Genomic DNA, 16,801 nt, shown 5'->3' with positions numbered 1-16,801 from the left:
AACTATGGTAAGTGGCGCAAGGGAATACAAACCACTGAACCATTTTATATGTAAGATTTTGAAACTGGAGCTAAATAATTTATTTAGGATTAGAGTGAGTCAGTCCTGCACTGATATAATTTGGGGTGCCTTTTATTTCTTCCACGTATTATGAGTTTTCCTAGTGCCGTGACTAAACTGAAATTTGAATTTCACTAAAGACAATTTGAATTTCATGAAGTTTCCAAGGGCAGACAAAGAAGAAAAAGTTAAAAATGCACAAAAATGAGAACAGAACTCAAAGAAGTGTGAGGCATAAATACTGGCAAGTAACAGGCACCAGTAACAATGAGGATTCAGGTTATGTCGAGTTATTGTGAGGTGCCTCTTTACAAGGCAAGTGGAAAAGCTTATCAGGGTTCTACCAAAATTATACATCATCAATACAGCACTGTTTCTATAAAACTCACTCCAGGTTTCAACCAGTGCATAGGAACACAGAACCCATCAAGGCATACATGGAAATCCTTTATTTTAGGGCTATCAACTATTTATAAATTTATAGCAGAGATGAGAATTTTTTTAACTATTTACAAAAATGGCTTCTTTTATAACTACCTCTTACCTTGTTAATAAGTAAAATGTATAGAGAAGTACAGACATTCTGCAGAGAGTAGGAGTGGGAGGACTGTCAAGATTCACTGAATGTTTTTCAGGAAAAGGTCCACAGGTGTTCTGCCAAGACCTCTCATCCACAGTGCACTTGGGGATATCATTAGCTGAATATTTTTAAGGGTCTACTACATCTTTCTACTGAAACCCAACAGAAAATAAAGTGAGGATATCTCTCAGCCATATGGTCTTCTGTTTGCCTATTCATCCCCCTTGACAATGCTCTAGGTTCCCCAAGAATGCTACAGGACTGTGAATGAAGGCTAATTTCCTTAAAAATTAGAAACGAAAGAATTCATCCATTCAAATTCAATAAATGAAAGCATACTCTGAGGGTTACTCCATACATTGGGGATATATCAGTGAATGAAAAGACGTAACATAATCAAATGTCTGGCTTATCAGTTAATTTACAACTAAGATGTGACTTCTGATACTAATCATCCAGAGCTAAAGAATAGGCATAGTCTGATATGGAATGGGCTTTACTTTCCCAGTTCAATTCATTGTTTTTAAAATATAAAAAATGAAACATATACATAGAGTTTAAGTGACTTGTTTAAGATCACACTGTGAGTGAAAGAAGTAAAATTAAAAGTCAGGTCTGTAGAATACATGAGTTCTTTACACAGAAAAAGATCTCTGCAGTACATACTAAGAACATATGTACATACTATAATCTATAAGTACAAGTGAATGCAACTGCCTGTCTCCCAGGCCGAATAATAAGTTACAAGAAGGGAAGAACCCTCTCTGTAGAAGGGAAGAGCCGTGTCACTCTGGCTTATCATTACATTCTAGCACCAACCAGTATTTGGTCCTGGTGAATTCTCTAATAAACATGTGGTGAATGTTCAATATATTTCAAAGGACATGATGCTTTCCTAACAATTTCTATTGGATCCATTTAAAGATTCCTCTGACATACATAATTAAAGCTTAAACAAATTACAGTACTTAATACTTTAAATCAGTTTATAAAAAAAAGCCTAGCATCAACATGTGACAGTCAAAATTCAATTCACAAATGGGAATCCAAGCAAAATCAAACAAATGTGGTTTTGCTAGAAACTGATTTTTATAATAACGCAACACATTTTACTAGTTCCTCTTAGTCATTTATCTTACCTGAAAAGCAAAACGTACAACTTATACTTTACTTGGTCAAATTACCAAAAATGAGAATTTGCAGGGCAAAGGCATACTAATAAGGGAAAAAGTGTTAAAGATTATAAATATATCATATACTGATTTTTATAATAACACAACACATTTTACTAGTTCCTCTTAGTCATTTATCTTACCTGAAAAGCAAAACGTACAACTTATACTTTACTTGGTCAAATGACCAAAAATGAGAATTTGCAGAGCAAAGGCATACTAATAAGGAAAAAAGTGTTAAAGATTATAAATATATCATATACCTAATATATCTTCTTTGACACCTGAGACTTACAAAATTATTATTAAAACAGCCATTGGGCATCCATAACAAAAATTTGTATTTCTATTATATAATACACACAGCTATACCCCAAAAGTAAGACCTCTCATAAATTATGACACTTCAGTTTAGCTTCAAAATATACTTAACTGTTCAGGTAAAGTGATTTCTTTCCCAATTTCTTAGCTACATAACTTTTAAAATCTCATTCAGTAATTTTAACTAGGGTCAAATTTAACCTTATCAAGGAATAAAGATGTTACAAACATTTCTAACTTAAAGCAGGATTTATTCTTCAGTAGATGACATTGACAACCAAGGACACAGAGGATGATACTATTCTAAGCCAGTGCTAATTAAGCCTGACATTTCTTCAAGTTTCACTAGTAAACTTTTTAAGATTCAAGTCTGTTTATAAATAAAATACAAGATCTTAACTAAGTACATACAGGTAACTTCTTTTCCAGATGAAATCTTTCCATAGTAAGAGAAATTTCTTGCTTTTGATAATGTAATGCAGTAAATCCCTTGAAGATTCCACGGATGGTGAGTGCATAACTGATTTAGGTCATTGTGCTTTGCAGAGATGAACTCTTCTAAGTTACTTTTATGGTACGGCCAATCACTGTCTTCTAAGTTACCTAATCTTCCAAGCTAATAACTACAACTTACACAGGGTCACAGCACTGACAGATCTGGAAAGTAACACAATACATATATTTAGAAATACTAAAAGAAGAACACAGCAACCAGTTTCCAAGGGAAATCTTTACACAATGTTAGTACAAAAAAGAACATACTCTAAAGATATCTATATCTATATCTATATATAGAGAGAGAGAGAGATGAGTGTGTATGTGTGTGTGTAATAACTTTTGACAACAGTTTTTCATTTAATCCAGGAAAGACCCCAAAATGATTTCATCTGAAGACAGCTTTGCCCTTCTTTTAGTTTTACTAAATTTATGCAAACCAATCTATAACTATATTACTAACAGGATTAATAAATCATATTATGGTTTATAACTATCATTTTAATCACAGTACTTACACAGACAGCAGTTAAGATGGAGAAAGGAAATGAGAGGCACCCCTCCAACTTTTGTACTTAGGATTTCTTTAAATTTTTAATTACTGAAGACTTCAAAAGGCCTTTGTGTATAAAAACTATCCCTAGATTTACCACATCAGAATTAAAACTAAGAAATTTTTTTAGGATCACTTAAAAAGACAAACTATTACATACAATATACATAACATCTGAATGAAAAATAACTAGTTTCAAAAATAAAGTTTTAGTGCAAAGCTCTTTACTATCTGGTTTACAACAACTAGATTTCCATCCCATGCGTACTCCTACAGTCACTCTAACTTGGTTACAGTCTCTATAAAAATCTAGGTGCACCCAGATTTTCTGTGCTCTTTTAAAGTAATTGCAGATACTTGTCTGATTCTCACTTAATTCAACTCAACGAGGAAGAATAAAAAAGGAGATAGGGCATGGGATTTAGCTCAGTGGTTTTGCCCACCTGCTGTGCAAACACAAGGAGCAGAGTTTGATCCCCAGTACCAAAAAAGAAAAAAGGAAAAAAAAAAGAATAGAAATAGGAAAAAATCCAAGTTCAATCCCTGGTACCACAAAAAAAGAAATAGGAAAAAAAAAAACCTATACAATAGGGACAAAATGAAAACTATACAGGAATAAATCTAATCTAAAACTAAAATTTTACTGAAAAACATTAAATGAGACAGACGACTTGCATTCTTCTGGGTGGCAGACTTAAATACACAAAATAGCAAAAATAATACATTGTTCAAAGTTAATGTAAAAATTTACAAAGTCTCTCAGAATCCCAAGAGAGTTTTTTATCAACCCAAGTAAATGACTTTGAAATTTCCATAAAAACTAGAATTCCCAATAAAATCATAGAAAAAAAGGGACCACATAGTTTAACACATACTCAAAATACATTACAAAACTATGATAAGCAAAAACATCAAGGTAGCAACACAGAGTACAAAGCATAATCAAAGAAATAAATATACACTACAGTAGAGGAAGACTAGTTATTAAACAACAGGGCACATTTGGCTCTCCAGATTTTGATAAAATTTTAAGTCTTTACCTCCAACCACAGGTAAAAATAAATCCCTGATGAATTAAGGATAATTGAAATACCACAATTTAAAATTTATATTTTTTATATTATTGTGGAAGGATCTATTCTTAGGTAAGATCCATAAAGGACACTAACGGGGGTAGGACTATAGCTCTGATAAAATATTCACTTAGTACATGTGAGGTATGGGTTTGATCCCCGCACTGACAAAAAAAAAGCATACAGATCTTTTATTATACCAAAAATTAAATACAGTATTTCTCTAAACAAAAGAGCACCATAAACAAAACAGAGACAAGGACATGACAGACATGCATGCAGTATGATAAACCCAGTACTAAATAGTTCTCGCACATAAGGAACTTCTTCATTTAGAGGAAAATAAAGGAAAAGAAAATTGGAAAACAAGAACCAAGTAAAATTCCCTTAAGAGAAAAGACAATGGCCAGTAACCAAATGGACATTCTCACTAGTGGTTCAGCAAATGCAATTTAAGTCTCATTAGATAGATGAGACAAAAAAATAATATATATATATATATATATATATATATATATATATATCTCAATCATCTAAAACTAGTAACATAGACAGAAAAATTCTCATATACTGTAGTGGAAATATAAGTTATTTAAAACATTTTAGAGAGTAAGATAATGAGAACGCATTTAAAATTTTTTTCCAGAAAGTTATCTTTAATGTCGTTACTAAATAAGTAACATTCACACACAAGACCACCCTAAGCTTTTATCCAAGTAAAATGTAAAGAGGTACATCAACTATTAAAATGCTAAATCGGGGGCTGGGGATTTAGCTCAATGGTTCTGCCGCCTGCCTTGAAAGCTTAAGGACCAGAGTTCGATCCCTGGTACCAAAACAAAACAAAACAAAAAAATAAATAAAATGCTAAATCAAGCATCTGTATAGAACAAAACCTCAACTTTAGGTTTAAATATTCCTCCTTAATTTCATTTCTATATTGGACAAAACACAAACACATGCATCTGTGCAAATTACCTTTAAGAATATACTATGGCTAGGGCCAGGGATTTAGCTCAGTGGTTTCGCTGCCTGCTACGCAAGCATAAGGACCCGAGTTCGATCCCTGGTACCAAAAAAATAAAAATAAAAAATAAAAGAATATATTATGGCTTAAAAGTAATTAACTACTTCTACATTATAAGTTAACAGCACATTTCCATGATCATTCTGCTTTAGCCATTGTTTAGTTCAAGTGAACAGACTGTACATGTACAGGAGAAATGAACCAAACTATTCTGCCTTAAATAGGAATAAAGCATTAGAAGACTGTTAAAGCAACTTAGTTTCTAGGGATTTCGGTAAAGACAACAGACATTAAAATATAATTCAAGACAAGATCTGTGGGGTTTCCCCTTTCCCTTTACTCACTATCACTTAACATTTTTAAAGGATATACTTTGATACAGCATTATCCATTATGGGTAATTCAGAGAAATAAAAGCAATGAAATATAAAGTCACGAATGCGTAGGGGCCACCCCCAGCGCCAAGGAGCAGAGCCGTCCCAAGCACTGAAGAAGAGGCTTCCAGGCCACCATACCACCACCCCCAGCACTGAGGAGGTGAGCTGCATGGCCCCAGCAGGACACCCCCCCACCCCCCTGCCAAACGCCTCCCCAAATAAGAAGACACATAAACAAACACAAAACCAGACTTCCAGATCAACTAAAGCAACCCCAAAGGGAAATGAGATACAATCTGATACTCAACCACCTGGACTCCCTGAACTGGCAATGAAAAGAGGATCTGGAAATAATGAAATTAGAAATAATTTCTCAGATAACAGCAACGACTGTGCCCATAGTGCAAGTCATGATTACTAAATCTAAAGAGGACTGAGATTAAAAAAAAAAAAAAAAGATGAGGAACATGATGAAATCTTAACACAGAAAACAAATGGAATACATAAAACAGATGCAAACAGATTTCCAGGAGATTAAAAACTCCACTGAAAGCTTATGCAGCAGAATGAACCAATGTGAGGACAGAATTTCAGATGCAGAAGATAAGATTGCAATTAGTGACCAGGAAAAGAAAAACTGCTTTAAAATTGTAAGGGACCAGGAGAAATCAATCCATGATGCAAAGAAGAGTAACATAAGACTGATCAGAGGGTCAGAGATTTAGGTCAGTGGTTCTGCTGCCTGCCTCACAAGCACAAGATCCCGGGTTCAATCCCTGATACCAAATGAAAAAAGACTGATCTGAGTCTAGGAAGAAACAGGAGAGAGTGCAAATGACATAAAAAACCTGTGAACAGAAGTGATGGCAGAAAACTTCCAAAGGAGGGGAAAAGAACTTGTCATACAGATAAGAGAGGCATATAGGACTCCAAATACCCTTGATCAAAAAAAAAATCTACACATAGGCATATAATAGTTAAGATTCCAGAAACCCAACAGAGAACAAATTCTACAAGCAGTTACAGAAAAGAAACAAATCACATACAAAGAAAGGCCTATCGGAATCACAGCAGACTTCTCAAAGCGAACCCTCAATGCAAGAAGTGCTTGGAGTGATGCATTTCAAGCTCTAAAGGAAAACAGCCTCCAACCCAGACTGATGTATCCTGCAAAACTATCTTTCAAAATTGATGCAGAAAAAAGATACTTTCATGACAAAGAGCACCTTAGGAACTTCATGAATACCAAACCAGCACTTCAAAAAATTTTAGACAATAACCTAGGAAAAGATGAGGATCACAACCCCAGGAAGCCCAGGAGAATGAATCCATCAGGCACAACTAGAAATTAAATGCAAAGGGGGAGAATCCAAAAACGAAGAAAAAGTCATGACAATGATAAGTCAATACATATCAGTTATAACCATCAATGTTAATGGTCTCAATTCACCAATCAAAAGAAAGAGATGGGCAGAATAGGTCAAGAAGCAAGATCCACCAATATGCTACATACAAGAAACATGCTTAATTCAAAAAGAAACTCATAGACTGAAAGTTAAAAGATGGAAAACAATACTCCATGCGACAAAAACCCAAAAAAAAGCAGGAGTAGCTATCCTCTTGCAGATCAAGTGGATTTGACATCAACACTGATTAACAGAGACAAAGAAGGACATTACATCCTTGTAAAGGGAACAATCCAAGAGGAAGAGGTGACAATCATAAACATATATGCACCAAACACTAGTGCACCAAACTATATAAAATACTAACAGGCATGAAAAATCAAATAAGCACTAATACAAGAGTAGTGGAGGACCTCAATGCCCTACTGTCACAAATAGATCAACTAGACAAAAAATAAGCAACAAAATACTAGAACTCAATCAAACTCTTGAACAAATGAACTTAACAGATGTTTACAGTGTTCCATCCCAAAAAATTAGAATACATGTTCTTTTCAGCTGCACATGGGTCGTTCTCCAAAACAGACCACATTTTCGCTCATACAATATGTTTAAGTAAGTGCAAAGTAATTGAAGTTATCCCCTGTATATTATCAGACCACAGTGCACAGAAATTGGAAATCAATAGCAAAAGAAACCGCAAGAATTTCATAAACACATGGAAATTGAACAACACGCTTCTGAATAACCAATGGGTCATAGAGGAAATTAAAGAAGAAATCAGACAGTTCCCACAATTAAATGACAATGACAATAAAACATATTGGAATCTATGGGATACAATGAAAGCAGCCTTAGGAGGAAAATTCATAGCAGTGAATACTCATATTAGGAAAACAGAGTGAGCCCAATTAAACAACCTGATGCTGAACCTCAAGCTTCTAGAAAAAGAAGAGCAGGACAACCCCAAAGCTCATACAAGGGAGGAAATTATAAAGATGACAGCAGAAATCAATGAAATGGAGACTAAGAGAACAATACAAAAAAAATCAATGAAGCCAAGAGTTGGTTCTTCAAAAGAATCAACAAAATTGACAAACCCCTAGCCAACCTAATCAGAAAAAGGAAAGAAAAGGCCCAAACCCATGTAATTAGGAATGAAAAGGATGAAATTACAATGGTCCCAGCAGAAATCCAGAGGATCATCAATATCTACTTCCAGAACCTATACGCCAATAAGATGGAAAACACGGAAGAAATGGACAGATTCCTAAATACATATGAATTACCAAAGTTGAACAAAGAAGACCTAAAAATTCTAAACAACTCAATATCAATCAATGAAATTGAAAACGTAATTAAAAACTTACCAACTAAGAAAAGCCTGGGTTCCTGATGGCTTCACTGCCACATTCTACAAGACATTTAGAGAGGAACTATTGCCACTACTGTTTAAACACTTCAATGAAATTGAAAGGGAAGCAATCCTCCCAAATTCATTCCTGGAAGCAAGCATTAGCTTGATCCCCAAAGCAGAGAAAAACCCAACAGAAAAATAGAACTATAAGCCAATCTCACTAATGAACAAAGATGCAAAAATCCTTAATAAGATACTGGCAAATAGAATGCAGAAGATCATCAAGAAGATCATACACCCGGATCAAGTGGGATTCATCCCAGGGATGCAGGGATGGTTCAACATACACAAATCAATAAATGTAATACACTATATCAATAGAGCCAAGGACAAAAACCATATGATCATTTCAATAGATGCAGAAAAAGCATGTGATGAAATCCAAAATGCATTTATAATAAAAACCCTACAAAAAATTGGAATAGATGCTCTCTAGCTCAATTTGATAAAAGCCATCTATGAAAGACCAACAGCCAATACCATACTAAATGGTCAAAAACTGAAATCCCTCACACTAAAATCAGGAACAAGACAAGGATGTCCACTATTACCACTCCTGATCAATACAGTTTTGGAAACATTAGCCACAGCAATTAGACAAGAAAAACAAATAAAAGGAATAAAGACAGGAAATGAAGTCAAATTGTCATTATTTGCAGATGACTTGATACTCTCTACAGAAGACCCCAAGAACTCCACCAAAAGCTTTCTAGGCTTAATAAATTCAGTAAAGTAGTTGGATACAAGTTCAACACACAAAAAATCAACAGCTTTCCTCTACATGAACAACAAACTCACTGAGAGAGAAATAGGGCAAACAATACCTTCCATAATAGCATCCAAAAAACTGAAATACCTAGGAATCAACCTAACAAAAGAAATCAAAGACCTCTTCTCTGAAAACTATAGCACTCTGAAAAGAGTGATCAAAGAGGATATCAGAAAATGGAAAGACATCCCTTGCTCCTGGGTAGGAAGAATCAACATAGTGAAAATGGCAACACTTCTAAAACTGCTATATAGACTCAATGCAATTCCAATTGAAATTCCAGCAGCATACTTCATGGACCTTCAGAAAACAATCCAAAAATTTATTTGGAACAAGAGACCCAGAATAGCAAAAGCAATTCTTGGCAACAGAGACATGGCAGGAGGTATCACAACCCCAACTTGAAACTATACTACAAAGCTACTGTGATAAAAACAGCATGGTACTGGCAAAGAAACAGACCTAAGGACCAGTGGGACAGATTATAAGATTCAGAAACAACTCCAGACACACTCAGCTACCTCATTTTCGACAAAGGAGTCAAATACCCTCACTGGAGGAAAGATGGCCTCTTTAATAAATGGTGCTGGAAAAATTGGATTTCAACTTGCCAAAGATTAAAACTAAATCTCAGGGCCGGGGATGTATCTCAGTGGTTTTGCCACCTGCTGCGCAAGCGCAAGGACCCGAGTTCGATCCCCAATACCAAAAAAAAAAAAAAAAAGAAACCTAAACCTATCTCTCACCATGCACTAAACTAAAATTGAAATGGATTAAAGACCGAAATATTAAAACAGAAACGCTGAACAGCTGGAATAGAGGTTAGGTAGAACTCTTGAAGACATTAGTGTAGAAAAGATTTTAGGAACAAAACCTCAGTTGCCCGTGAACTAGCACAATCAACAAGTGGGATCTCTTCTTATTAAAAAACCTTCTGCACAGGCACAGCAAGGGAAAACACCATCAGTGTGAAAAGACATCCCACAATGTGGGAAAAAATTTTCACCTGCTGTTCCTCAGACTCAGGTCTACTATCCAGAATCTATAAAGAACTTAAAAAAATCAGACCTCCCAAATTTAAAGACCCAATCCAAAAATGGGCATCTGAAATGAACAGACATTTCTCATAGTAGAAATAGCAAATAAACATATGAAAAAATGTTCAACATCACTGGTCATTCAAGAGATGCAAATGAAAACAAGGCTGAGATTCAACCTCACCCCAGAAAGAATGGCTGCTATCATGAACTCAACCAATAACAAATGCTGGGAGGGCTGTGGGGAAAGAGGAACCCTGGTCCTCTGCTGGTGGGAGTGTAGACTGGTGCAATCACTGTGGAAATCAGACCTCAAAGAACTAGAACTGGAAGTTCCATTTGACCCAGCTATTCCCATGCTGGCTATCTTCCCCAAAGAATTAAAACAATCATACCACAGTGATAATATGTGCACCCATGTTCATAGCAGCACAATTTGTAATAGCCAAAACTTGGAAGCAGCCCAAATGCCCTTCCATTGGAAACTGGATAAAGAAGATGTGGGGTTTTTTTATAAAATGGAGTACTACTCAGCCATAAAAAATGAGAAATTACAGACATTTATACCTAAAAGGATGCACATTGAGGCCATACTCTCAAGTGACATACATAGGACACATGTGTGTAGATGCCAAATAGTTTCTCTAGTGTGAGAAACTGAAAGTGTAAACGAGGACTAAAAGTTATAATAGATAATGTGAAATAGGAAGAAAAGGGCCAAAGGGGAAGGGGAAGTGAGAAGGGTAAGGGAAAGGAAAGAAGGGAATGGAATTAATATGAGAAAATGAAAAAATGGAAACAAAGTCTTTGTAAATAGGGAGGGATGGAGGGGTTGGAGGGCAGGGGAATGGGGAAAAAATAAGAACCAAAAGAGATTATGTAAAGGTGCAAATTTCCAATGATGAATGTCATTATATTGTATACCTAAAATGTACCAATAACATTTAAAAAAAAGAATGTGTATTATTCAAACTGGCAAAAAACAGAAGACATGTTGAAAGCACATAAGGAAATGTCTGACTGCCACTGAATATTCTAAAAACTTATGAACAATGACACAGAACCAGAGTCACACCCAACAGATGTCAGTGCTATATTACAAAAAATTGCAATTGCATGTTTAATATGCCATTTATGCTTTACAGAAGATAAAACCTATTTCTGAATATATCTTTATATGTCCAAAGACAAAGTATAGAACAGTACATACATTTGTCTTCTGTGTTTCAACAAAGATCACGTTACTCTAAATATGTTAAAATCTACTAATTCAGCTGCATACAGTGGTGCATACCTATAGCTAAGGCAGGAGCAAGATGTTCACAAGTCCAAAGCCAGCTAGGCAACTTTGCAAAGACCATTTCTCAAATTAAAAAAATAAAAAGGGCTAATGATGTAGCTCAGCACTCCCTAGGTTCAATCCACAGTACTGCAAAAATATTAATTCCACATGTAATATTTAATATTAAATATAATCAATGTCACTAAGCTGAAATATCAGTGACGTTTTAGTCTCAAAAATAACGTAATTCTTGTTTTAATTAGAAAGCAGCATGCATGCATGTGCGCACGTGTGTGTGTGTGTGTGTGTGTGTGTGTGTGTGGTACTGGAGGTTGAACCTAATGCCTCATGCATGCTAGGAAAGCAGTTCTACTCTGAGCTATAGCTACAGCCCCCTTTCTATTTTAAGACAAGCGCTTGTTAAATTGCCCAAACTGGCCTTGAACTTGTGATTCTCCTGCCCCAGCCTCAAGTAGCTAGGATTACAGATGCACCACCATGCCTGGCTACTTATCTTTATACAATTTAAATACTAGCAATTCAGCTAATAAAATTGAAGCTATTACCATAAGAAGCAAAACATAAAAACATTAAAAGTCAGCATAAATAGGAAGATTTTATTTTAATTTGATTTCCACAGATAAGTTTGAAGCAAATAGTCCAAAAAAGACAAAAGAAAAACCCCTGTAAAACACTGGAAAACCTGTCTTACTTAAAAATATGTTTCAGCAAAGAACACCGCCAGTCTACCTCCTTCACATGTGTAAATATCATTGTAGAATTCACATTGCTTAATTTGGGCAACCCTTTCAGTTTTCACCACCACTAAAACTTAGGCTTTACCATGTAAGATCACCACCTAGTGGCTTGATTAGAAGCAAGAAACTTCTCTCATCTTGGTACTCACATGTGGTGAAGACAATGCCTAACTAAAATGCCTGCTCCAGGCAAAGAAAGTCAAAGTTTGAAAACATCTTCTGGCAGTTGTTTTAAGAAACCCAGGCATTTAATTTAATTCAGGAGAAAATATTAAGGCAAGTACTGGGGCCGGGGAATTAGCTCAGTGGTTTCGCCGCCCGCTGCGCAAGTGCAAGGACCCAAGTTCGATCCCCAGTACCAAAAAAAAAAAAAAAAAAGAAGGCAAGTACTAGTAAATATTTCACTTGCCTATCAGCCAAATGTGGGATATAGTGAAACCGGTTTTTTTTTTCATATGGGCATTTTACATGTAACACTGAATAATCATTGTTTATGTATCACAGTGAAGTAGATTTACAGCCAGTTTTTAAAAAGCTCTTTCAAATACCCATATTACTTCAAGAATTTTTATTTTTCACCATAGTTTGAAGTATAACTTGATATTCACTAAATAGCTGAAAAATCTACTTCACAAGTGAAATAGTTTAGGTAGGGCAAAAACTGTGTTTTATCAATGCATTTCCAGAAATACACACATTATAATAAAAAGTAACAACTGTACTTGGCAAAGTATCTCTATTTGTCTGGGTGGTTCTAGAGAGAGAACCCAGGACAAGCATTCTACCAACTGAGCCACACCAGTAGTCATCTTTCTTAAAAATACTTCAGGCAGGGCCGGGGATTTAGCTCAGTGGTTTCGCTGCCTGCTGTGCAAGCACAAGGACCTAAGTTCGATCCCCGGTACCAAAAAACATAAAAAAATTTAAAAATTAAATAAAATAAAAAATACTTCAGGCCCTGGGGATGCAGTTCAGGGAAAAGCACCTGCCTAGCATGCAAAAGCCCTGGATTCAAACCTCAGCCCTGAAACAACAATACTTCACCCTTAAATGCTAGTGACAAAGATGATATAGTTCAATTTGTATTTGCATTGAGAAAATGCGAATCTGTGATCTTCATAAATGTCTATTACAAAGATACAGGTCTCACTGAACTACAATTTACTAGAAATTTTTAAAGTAATTAAAAATCTGACTGGTAAGAATTAAAAAATAACTGAGACAATTAAATATGAAATCACCAAAGTCAAATTAGGGTTTCATATATTAACTCATATATTTAAACTCAGGTTTTCAGTAGAAACATGCTTTTTCTCACTTCCTCTAAGGCAGTCAACTAATGAAGAATCACTTCTCTAAACTCCAAAAACATATTCTTGGTCTTCTCCATTTTGGGTTTTTTGCTCTATGGTCCTTGATTGTAATCCTTCAGGACAGGGTTTCTCAAGCTCAGTACTAAGGACATTTTGGACCAGGCACTCCTTTGATGTAGAAGAATGTAGGGGCAACCCCCCCCCCCCCGCAACTGAGAATCACTGCTTTAGAAATAGCTAAAAGGCAACACTGGTTTTTAGGTCTCCTTTTACTTTTTCTTTTTTATGGTGCTGGGGATTGAACTCAAGGCCACACGCATGCTACGTAGGAAAATTCCCTACCACTGAGCTATACCTCCAGCCCCTCATTCTTAGTACTTTCAAGATCTGTGAAGAAAAATTAAAAATCTACCAGGTTCTCTCTCAAAAGTCAGTACATACATACATATAGGCAAACATAAACTAAGCCTCCACATTTATAAAAACTGAACTCTGCATTCTACTCAACACAGTTATTTAATTAATCTGCTTCACTAAAATCCACAGTCCTAACTTACTGAGGATCCAGCCTCTAGGCTTTGCATCAAGAAAACAAGAAGCTGAAGAAGATGCAGATAGAACAGGGACTCCAAGTGGACCTGAGAAAGAAGCATGCGTCAAGACAAAAAAGACAAAAATGAGAGGTGATTCAACTGAGCCCTTTAGTCTTCCTCTCTCTAAAATTCTGTTCAGCTTTTCCCAGGTACCAGACAGAACTCTGTATTTACAAAAAGAATGTAGTGAGTTTAAATAAAGTTTTTGATTCCAGGGAAAACAAAAGAATACTGGCTAGAACTTCCTGGAACTCTGGAACAATTACTTCTATTTGTTTTTACTGAGGTAAGAATTGTCAATTATGAAATGGAAATAGATTGGAAATTCAGATCAAAATATTGCCAAATTTGTTACGCAGGTCAACAAGCATGTCTTTATTATAAAATACAATTGCTTGCTGTCATTTACTCTCGATACTTTTTTTTTTTTTTGGTACCAGGGATCAAACTCAGGTACTTGCGCTTGCAAGGCAGGCTGCAAAACCACTGAGCTAAATCTCCAGCCCTACTCTCAATACTTTTAAACGTTCAAGATAATTTTTATTTCTCAAATATTCATATATGAATGAAAACTGTGGCACACGGCAATATCTTCACACTCAATAAAATATAATCTAAAACTATAATTAATTTTATCAAACTACTTCAAAAAATATTTGGTCAGGTGTTTTTTAGCATTGTTCCAAGTTGAGAAAATACCAACATACTCCCAATATTTTTTATATTTTTTGTATTTTTTCTCCAACAGAGATATTATTTTATGTGGATAAAAATACAGATGTCTCCTAATAATAGTAACCAAAATGCTTAAAGATGGCAGAGATAGAGGAAAACTTGGAGGTCATCAAGGTAAACAGGAGATCAAAGATTGTGGTCTGAATTTCTTTCTTTCTTCTCTCAATATTCAATAACTTGATAGCAAAGTTATTTTTAAAAGGATAAATGAAGCAGGGCATAGTGGTGCACACCTGTAATCCCAGCAATTTGGGAGAAGGAGATAGGAAGATCACAAGGTCAAAGTCAGCCTGGGTAACTTAGTGAGATCCTGTCTCAAAACTGGAAAAAAAAAAGTGTTACAGAGATGTAGCTCACTGGTTGAGCACTTCCCTAGCATGTGCGAGGCCCTGGGTTTAATCCATAGCACTGAAAAAAAAAAAAAAAAATGGATGAACCAACAAAGATAGGGAATAAAAGCAAAAACTGTTAGACTTAAGAAATGTCATAAAATCTTGAGAAGTATAAAGTGAATTCAAGAATGGTTATCTTGGGCCGGGGATTTAGCACAGTGGTTTTGCCACCTGCTGTGCAAGCAAGTGCAAGGACCCGAGTTTGATCCCCGGCATCAAAAAAAAAGAATGGTTATCTCACTTTGAAAATCAACAGTAACTTTAAAAAAGGTGGCTGTTTCTACTAAGAAAGTACAATTCAAAAAGCAAAATCATATTTAAATAATGCAGCACTGTATAAATTTTAACTCACTATGGTAACTTACATATATTTATAAAACAGCTTCTAATGTCCTAACTCAGGAAATTATCTCCACAAATTAAATTAGCACAAAATTACACCCTTATACTGAAAAACTGTACCTACACATATAAAGTACCATCTTTCAACCAGTTTATCCGGACTGAAGACAAAATTAAGTTGTAGAACTAGAATGCCTAAATTCAAGTCCTGGCTCTTCCACTGACTAGCTGAGCAGATCATCTACCTCACTGGATCTTAGTTTTCTCATCTATAAAATGAGAATAACAGTATTTACAAATGATAAGTGACAAATATTTAAACAAGATAATTGAATGAAACAAGCTTACAAAAGCTCCTGTTGTATATGTAAGCATTCAATTAAATATCAGGTATTTGTTTTACTACATGATCATCTTCACTAGTCATATTACGTTAGCATTTTATATTTAAATGAAATTAAATGTACCTTGTACATACTGATCATTTCCAAACTTATTTCAAGCTACCAGAAGATAGTTTTCTTTACGCAAGATTTTAGCAACTACGTATACTACAAATTTTTAGTGATACACATGATAAATAAAATATTCCATGCTAGAAATGTTCAAAGCAAGTTACATAAAGCTCTTATTTGCCCTAATTTGAAGAAGTATATCTTCAGTCCCACCTTGAACCCACCTCACCTCATGGCTTTGTCCCATAAAACACCTTTGAGAAGCAAGACAGGGCCTCAGTGTGTGGTCCAAACTGGTCTTGATGGTTTGGTGGTCCTCCTGCCTCTGCCTCTGGAATGCTGGGATAAGCATGCACCACCACACCCAGCTTATTTCCTGATTTTAAAACAACCTTCAGTGAGATAGTTCTCCAGACTACAAGCAGATGCTGGAGTGAGGCTGTGTGGTGGCTGCATAATTTTCCTTCACACAGATAAAGATCAAGACCCTCAGCACCCGGGAGGCTGAGGCTGAGGCAGGAGAACCACCGTGAGTTCAAGGCCAGCCTGAGCAAAACCCAGTCAACGAAAAGGATCTTGCTAAATTGCCCCAGCTGGTCTTGAACTTGTGATCCTCCTGCTTCAGCCTCTCAGCATGACTGAAT

The 16,801-nt window shown here is 35.6% G+C and overlaps 1 protein-coding gene across 24 annotated transcripts in view; it reads right to left on the bottom strand.

Annotated features, from left to right (window-relative positions):
- Nucleotides 1-16,801, bottom strand: part of Slc4a7 (solute carrier family 4 member 7) — a 113,769-nt gene that overhangs the window by 76,894 nt on the left and 20,074 nt on the right. For 2 of the 24 annotated variants that reach the window (XM_021238665.2, XM_087182180.1), the window contains exon 1: nt 2,545-4,009. The exons of 17 other annotated variants lie outside the window; for them this stretch is intronic. In XM_021238665.2, coding sequence (XP_021094324.1) covers nt 2,545-2,577 — 33 coding nt within the window. In that variant the 5' untranslated portion in view covers nt 2,578-4,009. Of the gene's footprint in view, nt 1-2,544; nt 4,010-16,801 lie in introns of those variants that run through there. 5 more of the 24 variants (XM_087182185.1, XM_087182183.1, XM_021238670.2 and 2 more) reach the window with 5 other exon arrangements.

Source organism: Heterocephalus glaber, unplaced genomic scaffold, assembly GCF_053883595.1.
Source record: "Heterocephalus glaber isolate CG9 unplaced genomic scaffold, H.glaber_assembly_v1.0 deba00001472, whole genome shotgun sequence".
Taxonomy (NCBI): Eukaryota; Metazoa; Chordata; class Mammalia; order Rodentia; family Bathyergidae; genus Heterocephalus; species Heterocephalus glaber.
The sequence above is the reverse complement of the archived record's forward strand: the minus strand, read 5'-3'. Positions and strand labels throughout refer to the sequence as shown.